The 23,361-nt window shown below is 43.3% G+C and overlaps 1 protein-coding gene across 1 annotated transcript in view; it reads right to left on the reverse strand.

Moving 5' to 3' along the window:
- PAPPA (pappalysin 1) overlaps window positions 1–23,361 on the reverse strand; it is a 267,788-nt gene that overhangs the window by 116,748 nt on the left and 127,679 nt on the right. Inside the window, exon 10 of the mRNA XM_024126382.2 lies at window positions 4,022–4,215. Coding sequence (XP_023982150.1) covers window positions 4,022–4,215 — 194 coding nt within the window. The remainder of the gene's footprint in view (window positions 1–4,021; window positions 4,216–23,361) is intronic.

Genomic DNA, 23,361 nt, shown 5'->3' on the forward strand with positions numbered 1-23,361 from the left:
AATTTTTTTTTTATTTTTTAATTTTTTAATTTTTTTTTTTGTGGTACGTGGGCCTCTCACTGTTGTGGCCTCTCTCGGTGCGGAGCACAGGCTCCGGAAGCGCAGGCTCAGCGGCCATGGCTCACGGGCCCAGCCGCTCCGCGGCATGTGGGACCTTCCCGAACCGGGGCACGAACCCGTGTCCCCTGCATCAGCAGGTGGACTCTCAACCACTGCGCCACCAGGGAAGCCCCGTGAGATCCTTTTAATCCTAGATTTTCCACTATGGGCTGTGTGACCCTGGAGAACAAACACGCCACCCCTCAGTTTCTCAGAGGTAGGTAATAATTCTTTCCTTGAAGAATGGCGAGGGGGTTGGCTATGAAGCGTGTGTGAGGGCCCAGTACAGTGGCTGGTGGACCTCGACAACCACTGGTTCCCTCCCCCACTCTCCTCCCGGTGCTTTGGTACTCACTCTCTGGATAGGGGCCCCTGCATCTATCTACATGGCCTGTTCCTGTAGGATGTTCATGTGTTCGTGCCTGTGCGTGCCTGTCTGTATGTGTGTAAAAGAAACAGAAAGAGAGAGAGAGGAGGGAGGAGGAGGAGGAGTGTATAACTGTGTTGAGGGAAGGTAAGGGGCACACAGTGCGTCTAAAAACCCCCCAACTCCCTCTCTCAAGCCATCAACCTCTTCACTGGAGGCCCTGACAGGGTGAAAATTAACCACCAGCCTCCTCTAATCACTGTACACGGTAATGAAGGCCACGGTTAGACTTCTTCCTCTTCTCTGTTGTCGGAAGGGAGCTATGTTTACACTCCAGGAAGAGCCTCTACTCAGAGTTATGCAGGTTGTGCGTGCGCGCGCGCACATGTTGGCTTGTGCGTGATGGGGGCGGTGTGTGAATGACTTCTAGGCACTTGCTTTGAGACAGGGAACTGGGTGGACTTTTGTTCTGCAGGCCTCCAGGCCGCCCTGCCCAGCCCTGCACCCAGACGGCACGCACATCCCCTACCCTGACCCTGTATTCTCCAGTGAGCTGATCTCATTATGGCAAATTTAGTTACAGCTGAAGTCTCCTTGTAACAAAGATTATGTCCAAGCCCAGAGTAATGGAACCTAGTCGATTTCATTAAAATAAAATTGGTTACAATGAATAATTCAATAGGATGATTTTGTTTCCTCATCTCCTCTTTGTAGATCGAAGAGCTAGTATTTATAATGATTTTTTTTAATTGGATTTTTGTTTAGGAAGAGATAATCACCCATGATTCCTGACAGCCCCCTCCTTAGGAGACTGGAATAATTGCCCCGCGAAGTCTCTTTTCAAATGCTAAGACTGGAAAATTCTTTCTCTCCTTTTCTCACATTAGTAGCAGTAAACTTTGGGTGGTTTTTAAGCACAGCTGCTACCTCAACACTTGCTCACGTGAGATTCTGAGTGTGTTAATAATACCCTTGTTTGAATGATGTTTTTTAAACATTTCTAGGAACGGGATGGAGGTGTCGAATTTGGAATTCCTGGCTCTATTGCTGGCCAGCCCTGCTGTTCCTGAAGCAGGACACTGTGTGAGAGAGGCAGCACTGTGTGTGTGTGTGTGTGTGTGTGTGTGTGTGTGTGTGTGTGTGTGTGTGTGTGTGTGCGCGTGTGTGTATCTACAGTAAATTAAATACACATCTCCTGAACTCCTAGTCTTATCTAGACCTGTGCTTGAAGATGGGGGAACAAAGTGAATAAAACCTCAAAACTGTTTTCACAAAACTCGCAGTCTAAAGGGGCCGCCAGACACGGAAACAGGTAATTAGAGTTCAGAGCATGGGTGTAACCAGAGATGGATACAGCAAATACAGAGGTGGCACGGGGCAGGATGAGGCCTACACAAGCACTCATTTATTCATTCATTCGTTTGTTCGTTCATTCATTCACGCACCCGGCTGGCACTACACATGGGAAATGTCAGGGAATACCACGCTTCCATTTCTTTCCATCCTCCTTGGGGCAGTCAGAAGCAAAGGAATAAATAAAGAATCTAATGCATGTAAACACAATCAGATAAATGAAAAAATGATCAAATAAACACTGTAAGTGAGGTTGGACTCCTTTTGTACCTCTTCCAGTGATTTTCACTGGGCCCCAGAAGGTCACATTTCTCTTTCATCTAGAAACCAGGCCTCCCCTCAACCACCCCACCGACCCTGAGTCAGGGAAGCAATATTAGAGAGGAACGGCTAGGAGTAATGGCTCATCTGCAAGGCCAGGAGGGAGGCCGGCCTCAGAAACGGCTATGGGGCCAGGCAGCAGGAAGCACCGAGTCGTGTCTCTGGGAAACGGGAATCTCGGAAGAAGGCAGGTGCTTGTTCAGCAGGATAATTGGAAAGGGGGCTCTGGGGACAGTATGGCCATCCCTAGAATCACATCAGCTCTGGTGGCCCCAACACTCTTGCTCCCTCAACTAACCTGACAGTCCCTTGGGGCAGAACCTTGGGACATAAATAGTGCATTCGGGGATTAAGGAACGAGTCACAGCTTTTTAGAGTTGGGAAGGTCCTTGGAGATCATCCAGCTCAACTACTCTCTAACTTAAAGATGGGGAAAATGGGGCCCAGAGAGGTGGGAAGACTAGCCCAAAGCCACACAGCAAATTCATGGTAAAGGCGCTGTTAATTCACGGGAGAGTGCTCAAGGAGCACACAACTTGACACTCTGCCCCCCCTCAAAAGAGAGACTCTCCCCAAGAATTTGTTCTTAGCTCATTGAATTCCAGTGGTATATCCAAAATGGAGAGCTTTCCCCAAATATAACTTACAATAGGTAGGGACACGGGAGGACAGTCATTACCCCCACTATGCTGATGTTTCTTGCCCTTAACCCGTCCACGTCCAATCGCTGACAAACAGGTCTCATGAGACCTTAGAATTGCATTTGGCCATTTGCAGCAACAAGGATGGACCTAGGGATTATCATACTAAGTGAAGTAAGTCAGAAAGAGAAAGACAAATACCATATGATATCACTTCTATGAAACAGAAACAGATTCACAGACATAAAGAGCAGACTTGTGGTTACCAAGGGGGAGGAGGGTAGGGGAGGAAAAGATTGGGAGTTTGGGATTAACAGATGCAAACTAGTATATATCGAATAGAGAAACAACAAGGTCCTACTGTATAGCACAGGGAACTATATTCGATATCCCGTGATAAACCATAATGGAAAATATTATGAAAAAGCATATATATGTGTAGAACTGAGTCACTCTGCTGTACAGCAGAAATTAACACATCATTGTAAATCAACTACATGTCAATAATTTTTTTTTTAAAAATGACTTTATAAAAAATTTTGAAAAAAGCATTATAAGCAAAGTCAAAAGAAAAACTGCAGACTGGGCAAAAATATTTTCAACATAGATCACAAACAAGAGCTCATCTCGCTGGTATATAAACCACTTTTAACTATCAAGAAGAAAGAGACCAAGTCCCAGTAGAAAAATGGGATAAAGAGACTGCTCATAGAAAAAGAAAGGAACATGACCATGATACATACAAAAAGAATCTCAATTTCACTATAGTAAAAGAAATGCAAATTAAAACAACGTGAGATGACATTTTCTTACCTATGGAGATGGTAAAAATCCAAAAGTTGACAATACACTCTGTTGTTAAAATTGAAGAGAAACAAACACTTTCATACATCCCTGATAAGAATATAAAATGGTACAGTCCTATGGAGGAATATTTGGTACAAATATGATAAGGTTATATACGCGTTTTTTTTTTTCTTTTGCCACGCTGCGCAGCTTACAGGATCTCGGTTCCCCCACTAGGGATCGAACCTGTACCCTTGGCAGTGAAAGAGTGGAGTCCTAACCACTGGACTGCTAGAGAATCCCCTATATATGCATTTTTGAAAAATTACATTTGGCTAGAGATATGATCAAGTGGTCATGTCCAATGACACTGCCTTTGTGATGGGCAACCCTGAGGGGCAGAGCAGAGATTGAGAATGTCTGCAGGAAATGTTACATGTGGCTGGGAGCTTACCTGGGATGCTGCTGGTTGGCCGATGATGACCCAGCCTGGGCACTGCTGGTCTTGATGGGATACGGAAGCGTTGGATGCCCACTGATCCAGGAACCCCTGCGGCGTGTAGACACCGCAGTCTTTGATGCTAGTTTTTTGTTCAAACTCCTCACATACCCCATCACCATCATGGAAATAGCACCGGCTGGGCTCATCTACAGGAGACAGACATAGAAGGGAGAGACCAGATCAATGCTTGCTCTTTGGCCTCATCTCTCATCAGCAGCTATGGAATCAGATCAGCAGAATCATCAGCATGGTCAAGCCCATCACTGAGAGTCGCAGGTGAATATTATTCAGTCTTTAAAAAGAAGGAGCTCTTGCCATATGTGACAACATCAATGAACCTGGAGGACACTACATGAAGGACAAATACTGTATGATTCCACTTATGTGATGTATGTAAAACAAACTCATAGAAGGAGAGAGTAGAATGGTGGTTGCCAGGGGCTGGCAGGAGGGGATTGAGATTTCAGAGTTACTGTTCAATGGGTATAAAGTTTCAGTTATGCAAGATGAATACGTTTTAGAGATCTGCTGTACAACATTGTGATTATAGGTAACAAGACTGTATGTACACTTAAAGATTTGTTAAGAAGGTAGACCTTGTATCATGTGGTTTTTACTACACACACACAAACAAAAGTTGACAAACATTTCCACCTTCATTACCCCAAATAAGCCCCACAGCAAGCTTGTGAGAAAGATGTTATTACTTAAATTATGATTTTAGTCTTCCAGATGAGGAAACTGAGATCCCACATATCTTTAATAATTTGCCCAAGGTCATTCAGTGTGTTCATGCCAGATCCTAGTTTCAAACTCAGGCTTTCACTGCCCAAGTTCTGGGTGCATTATCTGCTACCACAGAACTTCACAGTCTCAAACGGAGGTTTATTTAACTCTCAAGAGGATTACAGTTTGACATAAAGAGTGCACTGATACATGAGAGACTCTGCCTTCAGTCCCAGGTCTGTAACTAAATTGCTCTGTTCCTTTAGACAAATCTCTTTCCCTCTCTGGGCTCAATCATCACTTAAGGGGACGAAACTACTGAGACTCCAGGAGCCCTTCCTGTCTAATGTGCTAGGCTTCTAGGGCCTTGTTGGATATATTAGGTGTTCCACTTAAAGGCCAAGTGAGTTCTCAACCTCCCATGTAATTCAAATCCCAGCAAGGAGTTCCGCTTGGGACAACTTAAAGTTGCAGCTGGCTGCAAGCAGATGCTCAATTAGCTGCAAGAACAAAGATCAGAGAAGCACAGAATTAACTGGATGCCTTCTAAGTAAGCAGGACATACACAGTACATGTTTCTTGGTGTTGCAATACAGAACCACACAAGGAGAAATCTGGAGGTAGCCGTCCAAAAGAGATCACCCTGCCCAACTTTTAATAACTTGAATGTCAGGTATTCTGTGATACTTCCCCAATTCTTCTAGGAAAAGCTAAGTGCCCCCTCCTATGTGGGTTCCTATTTTACAAAGATCCCCATCTTTACACTTATCACACTGTGCGGCCATCACGTTTACATAGAGCAGCTCCTTCGAAAGGCAGTGAGCTCCTCAAAATCTAGTCCCTATCCAGTGTTTTGGAGGGACCTTATAATTTATCATCCAAATAATGCACTTTGAGAGTGAGAGAGAATGCTAGTAAAAACTATCCAGGCAATAGGCCCATATCCTGAGAAAACCTAAATACCGCAGAACATATGGTCACCCTGAGGATACTGCTTGATCTAGGCCATCCTTCCCCTACTTACTACAACATAATGGAGTGAAGCCCCATTTCTAACCAGGGTTTGGCTTCTGCCCCTTACCTTAGCTATGTAACTTTGCACAATTAGCGTCACTTCTCAGCTTCTGGCTTCCCATCTGTAATACAGAAATCACTGTCCCAGCCAGGACAACCTCTCAAGATAGCCATACAACTTTCATAAGAAATGGACAGGAATGAGCTTTATTCTAAAATAATGGTCAAGGGACTTCCCTGTCGGTCCAGTGGTTAAGACTTTGCCTTCCCATGCAGGGGGCGTGGGTTCGATCCCTGGTCGGGGAGCTAAGATCCCACATGCCTCGCGGCCAAAAAGCCAAAACTTAAAACAGAAGCAATATTGTAAGAAATTCAATAAAGACTTTAAAAATGGTCCACATCAAAAAAAAAAAAAAAAAAAAAAAACCCTTTAAAAAAAAAAAATAATGGTCAAGAGAAAAAATACTCTTCTCCTAAGGGTTCAATTTATTCCTAAGTGGCTGAATTGAATCAGCTTTGTAAAATCAGTACTCACTTGAAACCCTTTCAAGCAGCATTTCCCCCAAATAGAAAGGGCCCGGGTCAAGTAGAAATAAGACTTGGATTTCTGTGATGCTGATTATCTAAAAAAAGGGATCATTGAATTCAGGGGCGGCAGAATGTTGAGCCCCTTCCAAGCTCCAAAATCCCTTGTTTATTTCTGCAAACAGTTTACATAGTGAAATACTATCAAAAGAGCCAGAATACATCAATCCATTATAATTCAATTATTTAAGGATGAGTTTGAGCCAGCTGAGGACTCCAGTGACCAGTAGCATGCCTGGCAGTTCAAGCATGGAAAGAATACGGGCTCAGCACTTCTCAGTAGCCCCAACCTCTTGGTGAATGTAGCCAACACATATAATAAAACTCAGGCCCAATCCAAGAGTGATGAGCCATCAATCCAGACTTTACTCTTTAGAAACCCAATAAAGGGAACGGCATAGGGCACAGGTTTTGGCATCAGACAAAACTAGGTTCAAATCCTAATTCTGCCCTATACAAGCAGCACAGGGCTTACATAACCTAACCTCTCTGAACTTCATTTCCCTCATTAAAAAAAAAAAAAAAATGGAGATAATATTTATCCAGCACTGTTGCAGTGGTTTCATGAGATCACGTGTACAATCCCAGCCCCTTCACCTATTTTATCGAATGGAAAACTAAGAGATACATAGGAGGTAAGGCGTCTGCTTCCAGACAACAGAGAGAGTTGGTGGTAGGGCTAGAGGTAGGATCCTGGACTTTTGCTGCCTAGCAGAGAGGTCCTCTCCCTGCGCACCGTATCTACAGAATGAAGAAGGCACACCCTCTTGAGGATAAGGTCACAGGGTTGCCGGCCTCCTGGTACCACCTTTCTTTTCCTCGAATATGAAGACAAATAGGGTAAGATTATCATAAGATCACCCACGATCTCTCTACGATAAGTTGATTCATTTCCTCATCAAAGAGACCTCAGAGTGGCAGGAACTGGGGCTAGAGTTGAGTTCTCGTGAAGGTTAATTTCTTCCTGATTCTGTTGAAGACCTCAATCTATCTGTCTGCTTAGAGCCGGTGGACCCTGGAGGTTCTGGAGGAGACACAGAGGTAGACATAGGTAGGTAAATATGTACTTAGATAGGCAGTTATATGTAGTATGTAGTTGTAGGAAATTGGGGGAAAGGGGAGAGGAAGGGAGGGAGGGAGGGAGGAAGGGAGGGGGAGAGAGAGAGAGAGAACTGTTTTCTCCCCCAAGATTCTGCTGACAAAGCTACTGTGAGTCCCTTTTTTTGAATAACATCCCCGCACTCTGCTATTCAGTTTCTCTTGCTACTAGAGTCCCAGGGGCCCCGGAGTTGCATCTGCCAGTCTTCATCTGGGGAATTCTCTCTCCCACTCTACTCCCATGCCCCCAGTACTGAAGAAAGGAGGGTGAGGAATGGAATACAAATGCGTGGCCAGGAAAAACAAAGGCAGCAACAACAAAACAATAAAACTAAACCAGCCTTCCTGTTTTCATTACACCATTTTACTTGGTGCTTCTTGAATGCTTTATGCTGGGAGCTGAGCAGGTTTCAGGGAAAAGAGTTTGAAGTCAATACCAAGGTCCACTGAGCATCCGGCCCCCTGCCTTCTCAGGTAGTAGCTAGGTGGCACTGATAATAATACATCCCACAGGGAGGGGTACTGTGAAAACAAATACTTGTTGAATGAACGAATGAGGAAAATTCAGCACCCTCGATGCACATACTCTCGTCCAAATATAGTTTAGGCTCTGTACCCTTTGAAACCTTTCTTTAGACTGGGTCTCGGGGTGAAGGGAAAGGAATTGGGACACCAGTGGTGACTAGCTTACAGTGGAATTCCACCGGGCAGTCCAATTTCTCCATCTTACCCCACCTTCCCCTGATACGAGGGTACTCCTCATTTCAGATTCGCTCTCTTTCATGTAGTGAGACACTTAGAAATCTGCTCTAACCAGCTAGGAGACTTGATGTTGGTGGGGAGACACTGCCAGGTCTGTCTTTCCCGGTTGAGCTTTCAGTTGCCAGAGGTGAGCTCAGCTCCAAGAGCCCAAGGCAGATGGACACTCTGTAACTGGACAGACACAGCTGATGCCTAGTCTCAATGACTTAATTTTCAATTTCCATCTGTCTGGAGCATCAAGATGAACTGCCATGCCTCTGCACTCCTGAAGCATGTCTGAAGGACACTATCTGAGATAAGCAGGGATTGTCACCCCTGTTTGAAAGCTTGGAAAGCCAAGTCTCAGGGAGACGAAACAAGTTTACTTTTAAGTATAAGCAAAGGCTGGCATTTGAGAGCTACTGTTAAGAGTTCTCATCCTTGAAGTTAGAGGCCTTGGATTCAAGCTCCTTATCTGTCCCTGATTACTGGATAAGCATGGGCATGTTATGTCATCTCCCTGTGCCTCAGTTTCCCCATCTGTAAAATGAAAACAAGATTACCTTTTAGACTGCCTCGACGAAGTGCTGGGTATGTTCAAACAGCATAATAGACTGAGAGATGGAAAGTGATACAAGTCTTAAAGGAACAGGGCTTATTCTTAACCATGATGATACTGGGGTGAGGTAGGGGCTGGAGGAGAAGTCTTCTTAATTAGAAATGTCTACTTTTGTTTACCCAGCCCTAGATCCTAAGGAATCTTCAAGAATAGAAATGATTGAAGAGAGTGCATGGGCTATTTTCAATATAAACAGCAAGGAACCAAGTAAACCAAAAGAAAAGGGGGCGGAGGGGAGCGACAACCCGAGGAAAAAGAAAATAATTACTTACAGCGGAACTATTTCAACCCAACTGGGGGACGCTGATTAACTTACCTTGATTAGAAACTTTGGTAATTTGTGACACCACTGGAATCCTGAGGATCCCACAGAACTTACAGACTAATGGTAAACGCTGGTAAAGCATTTAATATATAACAGGTGATCAATAAATGGTCTATGGTGATGATCACGCTGCTGATGACTTTGGAGCCGAACGCGCTTATTTCATGTTACGCGTGGGGAAACTGAGGTTCGCAAAGTTGAAGTAATTTTCTGAAGGCTCTAGAAGAAAATTTGCCAGAACGTTGGTTCTTAAGCCCATAATACCATGCCTTTTCTACCGCACCGTGCCACCTTACCAGATCGGGTTTCCAGTATATAATTCCGGAACAAAATAGTTTGTTATCTTTAACCAAGTTTCAATACTACTTTTGGGAATCTCTGATTTCACTTTTCACAACAGCCCCTGGTATGGGCTAAGTATAACAAGTCTGAGAAGCTAATGGGGTTACTAAGTCAAGAGCCCACTGAGAAAAAAATAAGACTACCTGCAGGTGGAGAGATGAGAGTTATAAGTAACAGGAGATGGATTTGGTTTAGGACTCAAGGAGGACACAACGAATTTGAACACACACTTGTTTCAGTGGCCTGCCTTCCAAAGGATGGGTAGATTTACCCATCTTTCTAAACTTCTTGTTTATGAAGATGGGTCAGCTTTTGAGAAGTTAGCATCTGTTTCTATTTCCAGCTGAGAGAACAGGATTGGCATTAGGATATTCTCTTTTAGTCCAATGATTACTATTTTTTAAACACCAGAAAAAATAGTATTTTTTAAGTTCACTTGTTTGTTTAGGATGGGTCCAACCACAACAAACTTCATGCCGCATAACAATTCATCCAAACAACAACAAAAAGAGACCAAAAAATGCACAATCTTTGGGTCCAAATAATAGCTTCTTGGAACAGGGGAAACTGGGTGGAGTGCTTAACCCCTGAAGGTTTATGAAGGGGAAGCTTGAGGCAGGGTGGCGGCTGTACTGGTAAATGTTTCCTCTGAAACAGAATATCTGGATTTTACATTGCCTATCTTTTAAAGGCTTCAAGGCAAACCCCCATCGCTGGCCTCACTTAGTTCTATTCAAACCAAGGTTTGTTCTTAACCTCCGCCACCAGATCAGCCTGTCCAGAGTACAAAAGACAGGGTGGTGAAGAGCTTCTAAAGAACCATGCATCCACTAACAAGCTTCAGATGTCGATTAGGTCTACTGAATCTGAGAAGCTTAAGTGGGCTTCTGGTTCCTTCAAGGGCTGGCCACATACCAAAGTGGGCCAGAAATTCCTTCCTGTGTTTCAGTGTGACGACCAGGCACCATCTAGCAAACCAAAGCACTAGGGAAAGAAGAGTGAATCTGGACGTGGTCTCAAACGATCACTCCAATTCCACGCCCACAGAGTGAACCAACCACACCTCCACTCTAAAAGCAGAGAGTTCCTTCCCAGAACTCACGCCTCAGAGCTCTCCACTCCCCTCTTATTTCCTTAGCCTGAAAGGCTAGTAGTCCTCGCCTTCTCGTCTTCCATCAAGATTTAACTCTAGCATCTTCAGCCCCATGAAGCCTGACCTGTCACTCTTTTGCATCACTGCTTGTCTAGCACAAACCATTTCCCTTTATTCCCTGAGTCACGATTCTCTTTTTCCAAACCAGCAAAGCAGGATATTGCCCATGTAAAAACTGTTAATTAAAAAAGTGAGCAATGTACATTTTAAAAATTAAAAAAATTAAAGCCTCCCTTCAGTTCACATATCCTTAGCATTCTGTCTTCTACTTCACATTTCCCTTTCCACGATTCATAGTGAAATTTACTGACGGTTATCTAAACTCGCATTTCCCACTTTCTCTCCGACAATTCACTCTTCAGTTCACTCCCGTCTAGCTTCTGAACTCACCACCCCACAGAAATCAATCTTGTCAAGGTCACCATTGACCTCAGCATTGCTAAAACTAACTATGACGTCCAAAGGTCCTGAAACATGTGAAGAAATCGCCCATTCCTTTCCTCTTGAAGTACTCCCCTCCTGGATTCCACACCACCATGCCATTCTCGTCCCTTCTGGCTCTCAGCTCTTCCCACACAGACTCATTTGCTGTCTTCTGCTTCCCTCTGCTAAATGCTGCCAGCTTTCAGGGTGAGGTCTTGGGCCCTCTTTTTCTTCTCTATCTACAGTCTCTCATCCAGTCCCAATATTAAAATAAAAACGTTAGAGTATGGATGTGCCGATGACTCAAACATCTCTTTAGGTATGACCTCTTCTCTGAGTCCCAGCTGCCTGCAGTGCCATCTCTACTTAAACATCTATTTAAGGTCATCACAAAATCAACATGTCTAAAATAAAAGTAATGGTTTCTTCCCACAGTCCTTTCTTCCCCATCTTAGTAAATGATCACATTGCCTGACAATGGCCAGACTAAAACCTTCGGAGGAGTCATCTCTGTTTTTTTCAGTTCATCCTCCAATACCACATAAAGTCCATGAGCCCATCCTGTAGACTCTTTTATCTCTGGATATTCCCAAAAGATCCACTTTTGCTCCATCACTACCACCCTAATCCAAGCCACCATCACTATGGCAATGCTTATTTAACCAGTCTCTCTTCTATGTCTGCTCCCAATCCTCCCTCCTCCAGAGCACAGCTAGAGTGCTCTTTTAACAACATAAACTACATCAGGCCACTCTCCAACCTAAAACTCCTCGCATGGAACAAAATCCAAAGACTGTATCACAGCCAAGTCCCCACTTTATCTGACCATCTCCTACTATTATCCTTCTTGCTCGCTGCCTTCCATTCATTTACTCAGCCGTCCATCCATCCATTCAACAAGTATCTATTCCTTAAATAAGCCAAACTTGTTATTGTTCCAAAAAACTCGAACTTGATATTTACTTTACCTGAAATACTTTTTCTCCCCTGGCTTTTTTCACAATCTCTTCTTTTCTGCACTTATGGTTTAGTTCAAACATTACTTCCTCAAATAACAACCCTGCCTACTTACAGGAAGCTCACATCTTATTCTTCCATCCCCATTAGAAAGTAGCACACAATCTTATTTTATTTCTTCACAGTATTATTCACTATCTAAAAATAAATTGTATTTATTATTGTTCTCCTCCTTCCAGATGACATAGTTTCATGGAAGCTTATCTCAAAATGTACCCCTTTCTTTAGGATCAAGAAAACTGCCTCCCCATATTATGTAATTGATATTTAAGAATAAATGAATGAGAGACTTCCCTGGCGGTCCAGTGGTTAAGACTCCACACTTCCACTACAGGGGGCGTGGGTTCGATCCCTGGACAGGGAACTAAGATCCCTCATGCAGAACAGTGTGGCCAAAAAAAAAAAAAAAAAAAAAAAATGAACAAATGAATGAATGAATGGGTGATTGTGTATAGCTCTTGGATTGTAAGATATTTCTGGGCTGGCCCCAATCACACTTCTATTTGCACCCCTAATTCTTAAGACAATGCCAGTCTCATAGCAGGTACTCAGTAAATGATGAATTAACAAAGTTCTTTCGAGTTTCAGAATCTCTGTTATTGATTGTATTGAAGAAGTCTCAAACATGATTTGAATCTGTTTCAGTAGATTATACTGTAGAAAGACTTTAATGAAAATATTAATTATAATGATATCATATTATAAATCCTAGCACATACTGAGGAGGAAAATCCAATTCTATATAAAGCATCCCATGTTATTTTTTTCCCATAAGACATCTCACCATCTGTCCTACAGATTGTTTTATTTTCTTTCTTGACTGAATCTGCAAAGAAATGAAATATCTGGAGAGAAAAGGTGGTGCACACTAGACTGAAATTTAATAAAGAGATTTGATGGTCTTATGAATTGAAACTTGAAGATACATTTACATCACCTTGAATTTAGTATAGTTTTTTGAATGGCCTAAAAAGATTGTAAGCGAAGACAGTGATCCTAATAAATGACAATACATCCAATGTGCAGAATGTTCAAAGCCCTGAATGATTTTCAGCTGGGTCTCTTTTGGTTGCCAGCACGATCTCATAATATGAAAGAGGGGTAAAATTCAGTACCGCAGTGAATGACACGGTGGCCATGAAATAGGCATTCTAAGCATGGACAGGAGGAAGGGTGAAACCTAGGACCCAAAGGCCTTTAAAAGTATGAGCAAGAAGTAACAAAATGAGATTTGTTTTGCATGATATAAACTAATAATAAATGCAGAATAATCCGAAACATTCATATGCAGAAAGTCGGCAAAAAATGGTTAAAAAAAGGTGATAAAAGATAGCAAACTACAAATGGAGTATCAGTGGTTTTAATGTGATCTCATCAGTCCACACCAACCTGCCTACTTACAGGAAGCTCACATCTTATTCTTCCATCCCCATTAGAAAGTAGCACACAATCTTATTTTATTTCTTCACAGTATTATTCACTATCTAAAAATAAATTGTATTTATTATTGTTCTCCTCCTTCCAGATGACATAGTTTCATGGAAGCTTATCTCAAAATGTACCCCTTTCTTTAGGATCAAGAAAACTGCCTCCCCATATTATGTAATTGATATTTAAGAATAAATGAATGAGAGACTTCCCTGGCGGTCCAGTGGTTAAGACTCCACACTTCCACTACAGGGGGCGTGGGTTCGATCCCTGGACAGGGAACTAAGATCCCTCATGCAGAACAGTGTGGCCAAAAAAAAAAAAAAAAAAAAAAATGAACAAATGAATGAATGAATGGGTGATTGTGTATAGCTCTTGGATTGTAAGATATTTCTGGGCTGGCCCCAATCACACTTCTATTTGCACCCCTAATTCTTAAGACAATGCCAGTCTCATAGCAGGTACTCAGTAAATGATGAATTAACAAAGTTCTTTCGAGTTTCAGAATCTCTGTTATTGATTGTATTGAAGAAGTCTCAAACATGATTTGAATCTGTTTCAGTAGATTATACTGTAGAAAGACTTTAATGAAAATATTAATTATAATGATATCATATTATAAATCCTAGCACATACTGAGGAGGAAAATCCAATTCTATATAAAGCATCCCATGTTATTTTTTTCCCATAAGACATCTCACCATCTGTCCTACAGATTGTTTTATTTTCTTTCTTGACTGAATCTGCAAAGAAATGAAATATCTGGAGAGAAAAGGTGGTGCACACTAGACTGAAATTTAATAAAGAGATTTGATGGTCTTATGAATTGAAACTTGAAGATACATTTACATCACCTTGAATTTAGTATAGTTTTTTGAATGGCCTAAAAAGATTGTAAGCGAAGACAGTGATCCTAATAAATGACAATACATCCAATGTGCAGAATGTTCAAAGCCCTGAATGATTTTCAGCTGGGTCTCTTTTGGTTGCCAGCACGATCTCATAATATGAAAGAGGGGTAAAATTCAGTACCGCAGTGAATGACACGGTGGCCATGAAATAGGCATTCTAAGCATGGACAGGAGGAAGGGTGAAACCTAGGACCCAAAGGCCTTTAAAAGTATGAGCAAGAAGTAACAAAATGAGATTTGTTTTGCATGATATAAACTAATAATAAATGCAGAATAATCCGAAACATTCATATGCAGAAAGTCGGCAAAAAATGGTTAAAAAAAGGTGATAAAAGATAGCAAACTACAAATGGAGTATCAGTGGTTTTAATGTGATCTCATCAGTCCACACCAAAGAGAGAGAGAGAGAGAGAGAGAGAGAAAGGAAGGAAAGAAGGAAGGAAGGAAGGGAGGGAGGGAGAAAGAACGGGACACTTCCTCAAGATCAGCAGCCTGGTCGAGAGAACTGGAATCTAAAATAAATGTCCACTAATATACCCATAGCTTTGACCAAGTCATTTCCCTCTCTGGGCTACAGTTTCCCCTTGAGTAAAAAAGAAAGTTAAATCAAACTGTTTTATGATTCCCTTCAACTGATTCATTCTAAAATGTATTTGCGGGCTTCCCTGATGGCGCAGTGGCTAAGAATCCACCTGCCAATGCAGGGGACACGGGTTCGAGTCCTGATCCGGTTAGATCCCACATACCTCGGAGCAACTAAACCTGTGCGCCACAACTACTGAGCCTGTGCTCTAGAGCCCGCGAGCCGCAACTACTGAGCCCACGTGCCACAACTACTGAAGCCTGCGCACCTAGTGCCTGAGCTCTGCAACAAGAGAAGCCACTGCAATGAGAAGCCCGCGCACCACCATGAAGAGTAGCCCCCGCTCGCCGCAACTAGAGAAAGCCTGCGCACAGCAAAGAAGACCCAGAGCAGCCAAAAATAAATAAATAAAATAAATAAATTTAAAAAACAATAAAATGTATTTGCTTCTTGATTTTTGTACCTTTCCTTTAATCATTAAATCCATTTTTCAGTCTGAAGATGGGGAAATGGGTTCAGCAAAATTAAAACAGAGAAGGGTGCAGAAGAACTGTCTGAAGAATGTAGAAGAGGACTATAACAAAAAGCAGATGGAACAAGGGACCGGAAATCAACATCTGAAGCTCAGCTTTGTCACCAGATTATGTTTGGTGCTGGGCAACATACATCATCATTGTGGGGTTCATTCTTTTTGTCTATTAAAACAAAATGACAATATCACTTTTCCTACCCATTAGAGAAAGTGGTTGTAATGATCAGATAAAATAGTGTTATGGAAAATACTCAAGCATGTTGTTGTTCTACATTTTATTATCACAGGTACAATCTAGAACTCATCTCTCAAATCATCACATGGGCTTTCCAATTCACTGAGTCAGTCTCAGCTCGATTATCACCTGCCTAATGAGGTCTTCTCTAACCATGCTAACTTCACTCCAGTCTCTCTCTACTCTACTAGTCTATTTTATTTTCTACATAGTATCATATTGCTTCTTCAAAGTTTCCTTGATCATTGCATTCTCTCTAAAGCAAAATGGCAGCTCCAAGAGAGCAGAAACACAGGCTGTTTTGCCCACTATTGCATTCCAATCCCAGAACATAGAAGACAGTCAGGAAGTATTTGCTGAATGAATGAATGGATGAATAAAGGTTTAGCACTGCAAAAGTCTTTAGAAATTATCTAGTCTACATGCTTCCTTTTGCAAACACAGCAAGTGAAAGTTTCAGAGTTTCAGAAAGGTTAAGTAACTCGCTGGATGCTGCACAGTTCATTGTTATGGGCCAAGGGTTTGATTGGCTAATTAAGGCTCATTCTATAAATATTGGGAATATGCAATATTAAACAGAAATTGGCCTGTGAGAAATCCATGTATGTGAGCATAAAGCAAAACAGTGCATTCAAATAAAAGTCAGTATATGCACATATGCATATCTATTCTTCAATCCCGCAAAACAAGCAGCCCACCAGTCTGTTAAGGCATCCTCAAGACGTCAGAGAAGACAGGATTATGGACAAGTGGATGCTATGTTAACAGTAGCCAAGGAATCGAAGGTACCACATGAAAACCAAGCCAGTTACCCCAGTCTGGCGTAACTGTAGTGACTAACGTGACCACAGTGTGCTGGGTTCTTAGTGGGGTTCCCACGCAAGAAACTGGAGTGTCAAAGTGGATCCCTCTCACCCTGAGCCCTGGTCGGTTTGGCCAGCCTTGAAGACTGTCCTCCTGCCAGATGGTTAAGATAAGACCAAAAAGATGAGGCCTTCAAGCCACAGTTTCCTTATTCTCCAAGGTATAACACATGCTGCAGTGCTCTGAAGAGCAGAAGCCCAGTCAAGAGGCAGAACTGCACTGAGGTAAGTTTTCTTTATCTTGCATGATGGGTAGGCCACTCTTCTGTTCCTGGAGAAGAGTTTGTGTTAATTTGAATCTATATGTTTGATTTGTATTATTGAACTGTATTTTTTTGTTTTTTATAGAAATGTGTGTATATGTCTCTCCCTTTCCTCCCAATAAGGAAAGAAGGAAGGAAAGATGGAAGAGAGAGGAGGAGAAAGAAAGATAGAAAAGAAGGGGAATTGGTCCTAAATCTTGAGTTAACCTGGAATATTTGAAAATATCAATCAAAAGCACTGTTGTTTTTCATCAGAGATGACAGATAAGGGTCAGCATAACTATTCATGCTCAGAAAAAGTCCCAAAGAGCAGCAGTCTCTCTGAGATCAGTTTCTTCCAACTGGAGAAGGTGTTGGCCCAAACAAGAATGTGAGATTGCAGATTACGTTACTGAGAAGACAGTCGATCCTAGACCTAGAGGTCAGAGAAGCCCCCTCTGATCCCAGAGATGGCTGGACAGATCAGTTCTGAGCCACCGATGAACTAGGATATGATCAGAGGATGGGGCCCAAGGTAGGTGCCATCCCTAAGCAATGCTCATATAGGTATGGAGTTGCTTAACCTGAAGGAGAGAAGGCTCAGGGTGGGGACACAGCAAAAAAATCTTCTGACACACTACAGTTGGCCTGAAAATGAAATTGGCTACCTCAGAAGGTACTGAGTTATTCATTCAGCATTTTCTGACAGAGGCTTGATGACAATTAACGAGGCATAATCTGGTCCTTGCCTGCTTCTTCAGCCTTCTTTCTAATGTCATCTAATTTCAGCTCCAGGCAGGCTGAACGGACCATGTTCCCTCTCACCTCCCCACCTGCGCAGAAGCTCCCCCCAGATTCACAACCCTGCTTTTCCTACGACTTGTCTCCATTCATCCTTTATCCATATTTAACCAGACACTACTCTGGAAAATCCCTCTAGCAATCCACTCAGGAGGGCTACTTAACCCTCTCTTTGTCTTCCGACAGAAGACTACTTCTCTAATTAAAATGATAGCTACCATGCAGATGTAAGCTATTATATATAGAATGGATAAACAAGGTCCTACTGTATAGCACAGGGAACTATATTCAATATCCTGTGATAAACCATAATGGAAAAGAATATAAGTAAAAAAAAAAATATATATATATGTATATATCTGAATCACTTTGCTGTATAGCAGAAATTAACACATTATAAATCAACTATACTTCAAACAAACAAACAAAAATGATAGCTACCATGCAATAAGGGTATTTGCTAAGTGAATGACTGGATGACCTGGTCCGTGCCATGCACAATGTTAAATGTTTTTAAATATGTAATGTCATTTAATCCTAGAAGAGTCCTATGTATTTGGTGCTATTATTATCCTCATTTAACAGACAAGGAAATTGATGTGTAAAGAGGGTAAGGCATTACCTAAGGTTTCAGGAATCAAACCCTGACTACTGTGATTCTAAAATCCATACCCTCCCATCCACCCCTGCTGCCCAGTTCATGTCTTTTTGCGTGGATGTGGATGCTGAGGAGGAGCTAATGAGACAAGCTGATCTGATTCTCTCTGAGATGCCCTGCGATTTTGTGGTACTTGGGGGCTCAGGGGTCTGATGGAGCTGCGGGCACCTCCCTGCTCTTCACTAATTAGCCGGGTGTTGATGAGCAGGGCACTTCATCTCTGAGTCCCAGTTTCTTCTTTGGCAATTGGTGAAATAATGACTCTTCCCAGACGTTAGGGGGATGAAAATGAGAAGCGGTATAGAAAACGCCTACCACGGCGGGCATCTAGCATGAAAAAAGATTCTGTGAAGAATCAGGAGTCTCCCTCCCCTAAAGGAAACAATCTGTCTCGGCTACCTTGTGCCAGTTAAATGGCACGGGCTCAGTAACTCATGTTTTGGTTAAACCTTTTAAAATTGTTTTTCAAGGGGAATCTGAGTTTTTGTTGAACAGGCGTGGGCCCAGCCTCTGGGCCCAGAGTCCATTAGGGAATTTATGAGGGGAGATGAGGGACCATCAACTCAAGTACTCCCTTCAGAGGCAGTACTTACAAAGCCATCAATTTCCTTAACAAAGACCATTGGCTTAAATGCCCCTTAAAGCAGTGTTATTTACACAGTTCTCCACTTCCCTTTGAATTCTCTGCCTGGGGGGTGGCCTACCTGCAGTTCTTTCCAGCTACTAGTTAATTAGGCTCCCGCCCAGAAAGGAAGCCAGCGGAAACTGGGACTTGGTTTTGAAAAGCAGCTCGATTTGGGGGTTATCACAGAGTTCACCTAAGCCACTGGTACTGCCTGCCGCTTCTGCTAATGTTCTGAAACGTGTGGACCTTGTCAGAGTTAGGACCATGGGTGGTATTGTGAGATAGAGAAGGAGTGACCATTCCAGCTGTCTCTGCTTTGCAGGAAAGTAAAAAAAAGCTCAAAGAGCATTAATGGCAAACACTCCTAGGGCACTTTCTAGCTCCGTAGCATATCAATATGGTAATACTGCCGTTTTATAGATGAGGAAACTAAAGCAGCCCACACCCCTTTTTGTGGCACAACTTGGATTTGAACCAAGCAACCAAGCTCCAGAGCCTGGGCACAGAACCACCACACTGAGCTACTCAAACTGAGACGTCTGGCCCGAGATGACAGCTAGAAAGTGGAAAGGCTGTGAGTCCAACCGAGGTTTGTCTGACTCGAAAGACCAACAGAGCTCTACCACACTTTGTTGCCTGAAGAATAAAATTGTCTCTTAAGAAATATATCCTTCTTTCACTCATTTATTCTATATTTACTGAGCTGCAAATTATGTGCCAGGTCCTGGACTGAATCCCGGGAAGTCGGATGAATTAAACTGGGGCTCAGCACTCCAGGAGCTCAGGGGCTACTAAGAGAGGCAAGTAAGTGAGTTACTGACTGCACGGTAGTTTGCTCTGAGGTAGGAGATGCTGCAGGATCACAGAGGAGGGACTCCCCCGCCCCGCCCCCACCGACCCAATCTTACCCAGATTTGAGAAGGCTTCCCTTAGGAGGCAACTCCTGGGCTAAGTCTCTGGGAGGAGGAGTGGGGGTGGGGCATACATTCCAGCTGGTGGGGGAGGCCTCTCTGAGCAAGTGAGAGGAAGCTGGAAAGAGGTTGGTAGGTGCCAAGCACAGACGTTGCTGAATGCCACAGTAGGGAATTGAGACTTATCTCAAGGGCAATGCAGAGCCACCTGACGCTTTTAAAAGGAGGTGGATAGAAAGACATTTGCATTTTAAGACGCTTGCTCTCATTATACTGGAGGACAGACTGGTGCAAGCAGAGACGGGGAGCCAGGAACCTGTTGGAGTTCTCGTACAGCAGTCCAGGCAGGAGCTCAAGTGAGGGGAGTCGGGGGGCTCAGGTAGGGAGAGAGAAGCAGGACTGATTTGCGGGGGGGGGGGAGTGTTCCAAGTAAGTTCTCGTACAGCAGTCCAGGCAGGAGCTCAAGTGAGGGGAGTCGGGGGGCTCAGGTAGGGAGAGAGAAGCAGGACTGATTTGCGGCGGGGGGGGGGGAGTGTTCCAAGTAAAATGGGCAGAACGGCGACTGTTCAGATGTGGGAAATGACAGAGAGGGAAGAATGGAGGAGGTTTCCCAAGCTTCTAGTTCCAAATGCATGGTTGGTTAGTGGTATCAGCAGTTGCGACTGAGAAAAACAGGAGTTGCAGCAGGTCTGGGGAGAGAATGGTAAGCCTCGTATCAGATATGCTGGGTGTGAGTGCCTGCAGGGCATCGGATAGAATCATTCGATATCCAAGTCCACAGGTCAGGAAAAAGGCCTCAGACTTCAGACAGAGATTTTGGAGTCTTTGGTTTTGAACGATGGGGTCAGGGAGAGGGTGTGTAGAAGGGGTAGTGAGCTCATCATGGAACTCTGGAGGAAGAATATTTAAAAGGTAGGCAGAACATGTCTGCGTAGGGATGGCCAGAGAGGTTAAGGAAAACTGGAAGAAGGTAACATTTCAGAGGCCTTGGAAGTTAAGCTCAAGAAAGAACCAGGTAAGTTGAGGGAGGAAAAATACTGGAGTATGCCTATTTAATCATGCTGTTTAACAGAAGCCCCTTCATGGCCTCCCTGAGTGATGGTTCTGAACTTTCTGCTTGATCTCTTCCAGGGACGGGGTGTTCTCTACTTGTGAGTAAGAGCTAGATTATTATTTTTAATAACCATAAGAATCGATATATATATATATATATATATATATATATATATATATTGATCACTTTCTGAAGAACAGGATCTGTCCCAGGCCCAGCAGATCTGGCATCCTCAGTGCCTTAGCGTGAACCTGACACATAAGAGGTCCTCAACAAATATGGGATGAATAAATTCATCGATGTATGAAAGACTGTATCACAGCTACCCTATAAAGTAAGGAACATAGCTCCCACTCCACAGCTGGCAAAAGATGCTTGGGGACCAAGCCTGGAGCTAGAAGCAGTCCCCTGTGCTGCTGCGTCAGGTCAACTGGTCTACTCACAGTACTGCAGAAGAACCCTCATTCTGGACCTTTATATCAGCAGAGACCCTGCACCTGATCTTACTGAGCCCAGCTGTCCAGGAAGCTTTCACAGACTCACCACCCCCAACCAGGGGTTTTCCCACTCCTTCTGGGGCCCCCTCACACCGATCCCTGCACATCTTTAAGGACCACGGCCCTCTGGGGTCCTCCAATGAAGGATTTCTTAGGCCAACTGTCACTCCCATCTGCATCCTGCCTAGTACATAGCTTTGTATGCAGCAGGAGCTTAATAGAGACAAACACTGGTGTGAGATGGATCACATTTGCTTCCAGCTGTCTTTCCAGGACCCCTGAGGCTGTTGCCTTGAGGCCAGAGAAGGCAACCCTAGAGGTTGTAAGGGGAGCTGCAGACACTGGGTGTGGAATATTTTATCTTTCTTCCTGGCAAATTAAAATTGAAAATCCAGTCCCTTAAAAATTATTATAATTTCAGATCTTCTTTATCTTAATTTCTCCTTGGTACTTAATCAGTAGCAGCCAAGAAAAAAAATCGCTTTTAGTTCTTCCTCTGTTGGGGAGTTCATGATCTGTAAACAAACACTTCAGACAGTGTTTCTGAAAGAGACCCTGGGATTCTTTTGTCATGTGAAAATCCTTTTGCACCTTGCATTGTTTCCCCTTCTCATTATCTGTTTGCTGGTAGGGCTCTTCAGCTCTTGAGAGTACACATTTTTATTAGATAATCTTAATGATGAAGAGGTAGCATAAATTAGTGGTTCAACCTGAGGGTTTTCCTTTTGTGTGTGTGTGTGCGTAATTTATTTATTTATTATTATTTTTTAACGTCTTTATTGGAGTATAATTGCTTTACAATGGTGTGTTAGTTTCTGCTGTATAACAAAGTGAATCAGCCATACATATGCATATGTTCCCATATCTCCTCCCTCTTGCGTCTCCCTCCCTCCCACCCTCCCTATCCCACCCCTCTAGGTGGTCACAAAGCACCGAGCTGATCTCCCTGTGCCTCGCGGCCGCTTCCCACTAGCTATCCACCCTACGTTTGGTAGTGTATACATGTCCTTGCCACTCTCTCACTTTGTCCCAGCTTACCCTTCCCTCTCCCCATATCCTCAAGTCCATGCTCTAGTAGGTCTGTGTCTTTATTCCCGTCTTACAACCTGAGGGTTTAAGAGCCAGACTTCCAGGGCTGGAATCCCTTACTGGGAGCCTTGGTTAATCACTTAACATCTCTCTGCTTTTTCCTTATCTATAGGGTCAACACAGTTAGTCAAAGGAGTTAACAGAGGAAAAGCATTAAATTCATAACGAGCAATTTCTACTGTTATGACTATTGTTTGAGATGAAGAGATGGAAGAGGGCTGGAAACACATATCCATATATCATCACTTCTACTGGTTCAGAAGGTCTGGTATTTTGGAGGAGGGCACTGGCTCCTCTGGTTTTGAAGTTCGGCAGTTCTTGGTTCAAATCCCAGCTCTACCACTTAATAGTCTCCTGCTTTAAAGAAGTCATTTCATCTCCCTGAGCCTCAGTTTCTTTTTGCGTAAAATGGGAGTAATAATCCCTGCCTTCCAGCAGCCCCGAGAAGATTGAGAGAGGAGAGAGGAGAGCCCTGTGTGTGGCACAATGCTGGCATGGGATGTGACACTTGCGAAAGTTTGTGTCCTCTTGTGTTGGTTTTCCAGCTCAATAAACATTTACTGAATGGAGGTCACTTTCTCAAAAGTCACTTAAACACTGGGGACTCTGCTGTGTCATCTGGACAGCGGTGATGAGAATGCCTGGTTGTCAGGGATGCTGTGGGTTTGAAATGAGACAACGTAGTGGGTTCTTAATAAACATGAATGTGTCCCTTTCTACAGTCCAGGGAGGATCCAGGCCGCTGTCTGAAGCTTTAGGCAGTAAGCTGCCTGGGCTCCTCTGGCCACTCTTTTCTGCTTTGAAGTATCATTTGATTCAG

This window comes from Physeter macrocephalus, chromosome 9 (genome assembly GCF_002837175.3).
Source record: "Physeter macrocephalus isolate SW-GA chromosome 9, ASM283717v5, whole genome shotgun sequence".
Classification (NCBI taxonomy): Eukaryota; Metazoa; Chordata; class Mammalia; order Artiodactyla; family Physeteridae; genus Physeter; species Physeter macrocephalus.